Here is an 8,391-nt window from a genome sequence, read left to right as displayed (position 1 = left end):
CAAGGTCCCCCCCCTCCCTTATCCGATGGTCAATGCAGAAGCTAGGGACAGATGAGTGGCTGGTGAGAGCAATCCATGTACAGGAATGCTGTCAGTAAGGTGAAAGTCAGCAACAAGTATAGAAATGAACTCAGTGTACAGGTAGGAGTTCAGCCCCCTCTTGTTCATCATAGTCCTCCTAGCCATAACAAAGGAGCTTAAGTCAAGCTACCCTTGGGAGCTCCTCTATGCTGATGATCTTGTTCTTATAGCTGAATCACTATCAGAACTAGAGAAGAAATTTCAGATGTGGAAGCAAGGTCTGGAATCAAAGGGCCTTAGGGTTAATTTAGCAAAGACCTAAGTTCTAACAAGTAGGAAACAGACAAATCACTCCTCATCCCTTCAGGTAGAATGGCCCTGCTATCATATGTAGGAAAGGTGTAGGTAGAAACTCCATAAGGTATACCCAGTGCAAACTGTAGATACATAAGAGGTGCAGCAGTATCAGAAGCTTATCAGAGAAAGTAGTATTTGTGTGTGGCAGATGTGCAGGTAAGAATGTAGAGAAAATAGACTTTGTCAAATGCCTGGTGGGGTACTTAAAATTAGCAGATAGTAGCTTCTGTTACCTAGGTAACCAAGTCAGCAGTGGAAAAGGATGCTCTGAGAGTGTAGCTGCTGGGAAAAGTTCACAGAGTTTCTGTCTTTGTTAGCAACAAAGGGCCTCTACCTCAGAGTGAAAGGCAGATTGTATGATACCTGTGTGCAAACAGCCATGCTATATGGCAGTGAAACATGAGCTGTGACTGTAGAGGACATGCAAAGGCTTGAAAGAAAAGAAGTTAGCATGCTCCACCAGATGTACAATGTCAGTGTGCATGTATGAAAGAGTGTCAGTTTCTTAAGAGAAAATTGGTATAAGAGATATCAGATGTTGTGTGCAAGAGAGAAGACTACAATGGTATTGTCATGTAATGCATATGGACGAGGACAGCTGCATAAAGAAGTGTCTATCTCTAATTGTGGAGGAACCCATAGAAGAGGTAGACCCAAGAAGATGTAGGACAAGGTGGTGAAATATGATCTTCAGTTTTTTTAATGTCACAGAGGCAATGACAAGTGACTGAGACTTCCGTGACCAAGACTTGGCTGTGCTTTAGAAGACATGTCAAGCTAAGTGAAATCGTGACCATGACCAGTACCAGAGACACAAGAAAGGCACCCGTGCCAGTGACACATAAAAGACACCCAGTACACTCTATAAAGTAGTTGGCATTTGGAAGAACATCCAGCCATACCAACCAAGCCAAAAGAGACAACTGGAACCTGGTGCAGCTCTCTGGCTTACCAGATCCAACAAGTCATCTAACCCATGCCAGCATTGCCTGGTACCATTTTCATTTCATCTCTGCCCCACATGAACGTTAATTTTCATTGTTACCTATAAACTTAGCTTCTTTTACAGACGTAAGTTTCACTGATAAAATGTTGATACCATTACATATAGCTTATATTGTTATAATATTGAAATGATTGTGTGGAACTGCAACAATAATTATTTTTAATAACTATACTCTGCTGATGAATGACTTCTTTCTTATTACACCACACACATCAAGTCCTCTTTGAATTTAGGTCTGCTTGACCTCTTCTTTAATAAATAGTGTGTGTGGGGAGAGAGAGAGAGAGAGAGAGAGAGAGATGCAAGTATGGCTGTGTGGTTAGTTTACTTCCCAACCACATGGTTTTGGGTTCAGTCCTACTGCGTGACATCTTAGGTAAGAACCTCAGGTTACTCAAAGCCTTGTAAGATGTGAGTGTCATCATCATACAAGCTGTGTCGTTTGTTTCTAGTCTTCTATGAGAACACTTCTAGCCATAGGGAAATATTGCCTTACTTAGAAACAAGTGAGGGCTGGTGATAGGAAGAGCATCCAGTTGTAAAAAATCTGCCTTGAATTCTATCTGACCCATGTAAGCATGGAAAAGTGGACATTAAATGATGATGATTTTATAAATATATATATATAGGTGTAAGTGTAGCAAGAATCTTGCTTCCCAACCATATGGTTCCAGATTCGGTTCCACTGCATGGCACCTTGGGCAAGTTTCTTCTACTATAGCCTTGGGCAGACCAAAGCCTTGTGAGTGGATTTGGTAGGCGGAAACTGAAAGAAATGTTGTATATATGTGTATATATCTATTTGTGTGTCTTTGTGTATGTGTTTGTACCCACCTTCATCACCACTTGACAGCCAGTGTTGGTGTGTTTATATCCTCATAACTTAGCAGTTCAGCAAAAGTGACCAACAGAATAAGTACTAGGCTTAAGAAATAAGTCCTGAGGTCAATTTGTTCAACTAAAACCTTTCAAAGTAGTGTTCCAGCATGTCTTCAGTTAAATGACTGCAACAAGTAAAAGAATAAAAGACTATATATACATATATATATATATATATAGGGTGTGGTGAATATATTGTCATCTAAATTACACAAAAATGAAAATAACACTGACATCTCATTTTAACAGATATATTTACCAAAATTACATAAAAATATCATCAAATACTAAAGAGTAAATTTATTCAATAAAATCGCCAATGGCTTCAACCATTGACTTCAGAATCTTCTGCAACTCTTCTGGACAGTCTTCTTATTTAAGTTGGTGAATGCTGCCATAATGCTTGCCGTTAGTTCATCTTTGATGTTGCAAGGAGTTATGTTGGTCTCTCACTCAACTGTGCCCCACACAAGGGTGTTGCAGTCTGGAGAGTTAGGTGACCAGATGTTAGGGGTGATGTGGTCACAGAAACTGTCTGACAGCCATGACTGGGTTCTCCTGCTTGTGTGGCATGGCGCAGAGTCCTGTTGCCAGACACAGGGTCTTCCAGCAGCCACCTGCTTGACCCAGGGCAGTTCTACCTCCTCCAGGCACCTGATGTAGGCCTCCATGTTGCGTGTGAGGGGGTGTGAGAGTTTTATCACTCTCAGTACCTGTTTTGGGGAAACAGCAAGCCAACAGTTGTTCTGTGTGTTCACCATCTATTCTTATTGGAGCTTCCGACGCAAATTTCTGGCAGAGTGAATTGCATCACTGGTGCTGCTCACAGACGGTGTTCAACTGACCCTACTATACTGTGTAGTCAACAAAATCGAAAACAAACAATGCACATGTGCAAAATTAAAAATACAAAATGGTGACAATTTACCCATCGCACCCTGTATGTATGTGTGTGTGTATATATATATATATATATATATATATATATATAGGCATGCACAGGGTAATGTGGTTTGCTTCAAATCTACAGTTTAGAGTCCACTCACACTGTGTGGCACTTTCAACTGACAATTTTGTTTTTAACTACAGATGTGCCATACTAGTGCACATGAATGATAAAATATAAGGATTTGAGATATCAATGCTTTGTGAATGAAATGAGTTAATGGAAATTGTAAGAAGCCTGTCATATAGATGTGAGTGTCTTCTTATCTTAACGTTTGCCTACTTGTGCATGCTGACTGAAAACAAAGTCACCATGCGATACAAATGGTATCATATGTTTATGATCTGGCCAGTGAGCTGTTTGCTGGTTTAGAGAAAATATTACCTGGTTTGTAAACAGGTAAGGGTTAACAACAGGAAGAGCATCCATCTGCAGAAAAATCTATTTCAAGTATAATATAAACCATCCAAGCTTGGAGTTGTGGACATTATATCAATGATGATGGTGGTTGTGATGGTGATGATGTATGTATGTATGTGTGTGCCAGTGCGTGTGTATACTTGTGTTGGGTTGCTTCATTTATCTCAGAAAACAACTGGGCCATTAAAAAAATATGAAGTTGAAATAAAGTGAAGTAAGCAACATGATCAATTAAAGTCCTTGAAGGTACTCTTGCATGTTAGTCACAATCCAATGATTGTTAGTGCTGAAATTTTTAATCATTAAACATAAATTGATAAAATCAGGAAACAAATCAATATTTATGTAATCAATATTGTTGTCTGTCATTTTATATTTCAACTTTAAGTAGAGATTTATCTGTAACATACAAAAAGATATTCCTCCTTTGGCCATGAAATTAGCAAATGGCTTGTTTTGTATTATTTCTAATAGACTTTTGAAGAAGAAAGCCATATTAGCTATAAGCACTGTGACATCTGGTGAAGTGTGCTATTCAATACTTCTGTTACAATGAGTGTGTATGTATGTGTGGGTAGGTAGGTGTAGCTGAGGTATTAATTGTTATGGAAATACTTGTGAACTCCACCAGTAAATGTGAGCTGAATGCTACTAGTAAATTCAATCACAGTTATATAATGCCAGCAAGAGAACCGCAACATAATCGCTCAGCTTGCTGAAATGGCAGCTAAATCTCTCACAAATCTCACCATACTGTCTTAAAAAAGAAAAAGTCACATTAAATAATGCAGTCCTAGATATTCCTAACAAGATAGCATAGTCAGGACTACCTACTTGATCAATACCTTTGAGCATAAACCTCTTTGATCAATAAAAATAATGACTCATGTATCAAACACCTATGTCAATGTGTTTTCTGCTATAACTACTAAATTTAACACAATTGGAATAAACTCAATTGAATATGTTATTCTCACTTTTAAAAATCATCATTGTCATTAACATCTGGTTTTGAAACTGGCATGGACTGGACCATTTGACAGGAGTTTAAGGCACTGGAAGTAGTTAAAACAGACACTGAAACACAATGTTCCAGTGTCTGTTTTGGCACAGTTTCTGTAACTGGATGCCCTTCTTAATGCCAACCACTTTATAGAGTGTACTAGGTGCATTTTTCACAGCACCAGTACTAGTAAAAGATTGCCTTGTAACTTGAAAAGCTAAGGGTCTAGTGTCCCCTATAATTAGAGAATAAAAGATAGAGTGAGCAATGATTCTAGATAGGAAGATGAAAGAGGGTAAGTAAGATGAGAGGAACAGATTTTTTATTGTAAAAGGGTAGTAGTGGGGAGAGTAAGAGTTGTAGAAGTACCACTAATTAGGTGGTGTATAGCAGGGAACAAGGGAAGGGATTAGTGATAGGGTTTTTGTGAAAAAGGTGGGGTTAGAGTGGAAAGGTGAAGGGAGGTTATCTGTAGGACCAATAACTGTACCACGCATAGGAGATGGTCCATTGTGCTCCATGGGGGAAGGTCGCAGATCAGCCAAACATGAGGAGGTCACACGCCCAGCCTGACCAGTGGACCCCATCCCTGACTCGCAGGCCACCAGTTTCATGGACCCTGGCTGCCGTATGTTTTCAGACTTATTGTCAACCATTCTAAAATAAACTTAGCAGCAATTTCCTTGAGCTGAAACAATTAAGTTGAACTTAAAGAAGGTGCAGAACCCCCCCCCCCCAGTATAAGCAAACAACCACTATCTAACCATCCAGAGTACCTTCTGGCCAACTGACTAACACCACGGAGGGTTCTGCCTGGCAGTGCATCCACCCACCCAAGTCAGCAAATCATAACACACCAGACATCATTAGTGAAAAGGACATAGACTAGAGTGCAGATGAATCTGAGAGAGTCATTGAGGAAAGGAAAGGTGTGGGGCAGGGCAGATGGAGAATGATGAGAAAGAGCGTTAAGGATGTGGGGAAGTTTTAGGAAGAAGGTAGTGAAGGAAATGGATGCTGGAGGGTACTACAGGGGTATAGGAAAGAGGAAAAGTAGAGTGTGAATGCCATGGAAGCCTCCCACATGGAGAGTCAGCGGAGGGATCCTAAATGGGAAAAACAATGAATAAAGGATGGTGGAAAAGAGAGATAAAGGGGAATAAAAGATGGATGCAGTGTGTACAGTGAAGGAAAGAAAGGCTTGAGGGCACCCTAGAAGTATAACAGTAGATAGTGAGATTAAGAGGAGCTGTTGGGTAGCAATAGAGGTAACTCTGGAGTCATCCTCCATATGTATCACATGCTTGTGCCAGCACAATCTCCTCTCTTGCACACTACATCTGATTCTTCTTATAACAAGTTTTTGTTTCAGCTCATTTGTGCTCTGACATCCATCACAGCATGCTAGCTTCATTTCTTTCCAGTCATTACAAGTCTTCTACTTTCAAGCACCATTCAAACATTGGGTGATATGCCTGTGCCATCTGACTGGGATCCATGCCAGTAGCATGTAAAAAGCACCATTCAAGCGTTGGGCCTCACAGAGGCATCCAGCTGTAGAAACCATACCAGATCAGATCAGAACTTGGTGCAGCTCCCCGGCTTACCAGTTCTCAGTCAAACCATCCAACCCATGCCAGCATGGAAAGCAAACGTTAAATGATGATGTCTCACTATTCTCCTGTTTGTCCCCAAAAGGCATAAATTAATGTAATTGTCCCATTATAGATCAGAGATGTCAAACATACAATTTGACACCTCTGATATACAATCTCTCTCTCTCTCTCTAGATATATATATATATATATATATATATATATATATATTTCAAATCAATTAAAGCATTTTCCTATTTGGTGACATGAGTAATCTTATTATTGGTTTGTTCTGGAAGTATAGACTGTTCCCCCCACAGCCTTTGCATTCCCTTTAAGACTGGTTAAATCAACAGGTTAACATTGCTCTTAAGCAAGTTAAAGTATTGTGTTTTAAATTAATCAATTGCAAGCTGAGTCTTTTTTACTGAAATATGAAGACATTACAAGTGAATGGTATCAACTGTCTGAAAGTAATTGTTAATTATTTAAAAAATAAAAATAAAAAATAGCAATATTCAATTGCCATAACTGTATCACAATAGTGAGTAACCTTCTCAAGTTAACATTTACTAATCAATGGTGTCAGTTTTCAATAGAGAATGAAATACTTAGCAGGAAATCTACTACCCTATGCATGCACCAATACTAGTGCAACAGATCTTAATGCATATTTTGGCAAATATCCATGCACAAAATATCCAATGTTTGCTACATTTTTTGTTAGGTTTTCTCAGATATATTTGCAATTTTGTAAAAAGAAATGACTTTTCAAATAGACATATTGGAATATATGAATATATGTTTGAATATGTATTTGTACATATATTTAATTTATTTGTTGTTGGGGGTTGAGTAATGTGAAGATGTAGAAAAGCAAACAAGATGTTTTCCAATATTTATTTAGTCTGCTGTTTTGAGTTTAAAGCCAGGTAGGACTAGAATTTACCTTTCATCCCTCCTGAATTAATAAAATTAGTGTTAATCCATAATAAAACTAATGTTAAATTTGGTTTGACACGATTCACATAAAAAAATGAGTTTTGTATCAATTTAAAAAATATTAATGTTTCTGATTAAAATAAATTTGTGTATAGGTACGGTTGTGTGATTGGTATGGCTGTGTGATTAAGAAGCTCACTTTGCAATCACGTAGTTTTTGAGTTCAATCTTGCTGCACAGCATCTTGGATACATGTCTTCTACTATAGCCCTGGGTCAACCAATATCTTGTGAGTCAATTTGGTAGATAGAAACTTGGTGGAAATCTCTGAGTGTGTGTGTGTGTGTGTGTGTTTTCCCCACTGCTTGACAATCAGTATTGATTTATTTATGTCTCCATAACTTATGGTTCATTAAATGGCACTGATTGAATAAGTTCTAAACATTTAAAAAATAAGTACTGGGGTCAATTTGTTTGACTAAACCCCTCAAGGCAGTGCCCCAGCATGGCTATATCCCAATGGCTGAAACAAATAAAGCATAAAAGGAAATGAGTAAGATTGTCTACTTTTAATTTCCAGATGTAGTGTTATCACTTTATTTATAGTTGAAACACAGAATGAATAGCACACAATCTTATTTCTCTCTTCTGAGATGTTTTACTAATGTAAGAATTAATTGTTTATTATATTTTTTATATATTTATAATAAATGTTGTTTCTGTATAAATATTATGAGTCATTGCATTGAAATATACAACTTTATAATTGTGTCTACTTCTCTCTCTTTCTTTCTGACAGTGAGGAATGTGCAGAACAAACTAAATCTTTTATAACATCTGTTATTGTTGGGAAAGACATTGTGCCAAGGTAGGTTGTAACAATGTACTGTTGTAGACACATCTTAAACTGTTATGGTTTATATATTTATTTTTTTCTAGTTACCTTCATCTCTTTCTCTCTTACTTATCAACAGTAACATTTCTACTTCTTTTAATAATAAATGTAGTTTTAACTACATTTTACTGTGATGATATAAACAAAACTTTTTTAGTCATTTTTTTCTTTATTTCTAATGATTTTTAATAATCAAAATTTCACAACATATTTCTACTGTCAACATTAATCCTTGAAGAACCAGTGATAACAGTAATCTCTTGTAACAGATTCCTCAGTGTCTCTCTCTCTCTCTTTCTCTCTCTCTCTCTCTCTCTCTCTCTCTCT

At 37.7% G+C, this 8,391-nt stretch overlaps 1 protein-coding gene across 1 annotated transcript in view; it reads left to right on the top strand.

Annotated features, from left to right (window-relative positions):
• LOC106883518 (diacylglycerol lipase-alpha) overlaps positions 1-8,391 on the top strand; it is a 212,714-nt gene that overhangs the window by 166,050 nt on the left and 38,273 nt on the right. Inside the window, exon 13 of the mRNA XM_052978378.1 lies at positions 7,969-8,037. Within this exon, the coding sequence (XP_052834338.1) occupies positions 7,969-8,037 (69 nt within the window). The remainder of the gene's footprint in view (positions 1-7,968; positions 8,038-8,391) is intronic.

The sequence above is a fragment of the Octopus bimaculoides genome, chromosome 2, assembly GCF_001194135.2.
Source record: "Octopus bimaculoides isolate UCB-OBI-ISO-001 chromosome 2, ASM119413v2, whole genome shotgun sequence".
NCBI classification, from domain to species: Eukaryota; Metazoa; Mollusca; class Cephalopoda; order Octopoda; family Octopodidae; genus Octopus; species Octopus bimaculoides.
Note: the sequence above shows the minus strand (reverse complement) of the source record. Positions and strands in the feature narration are given on the sequence as shown.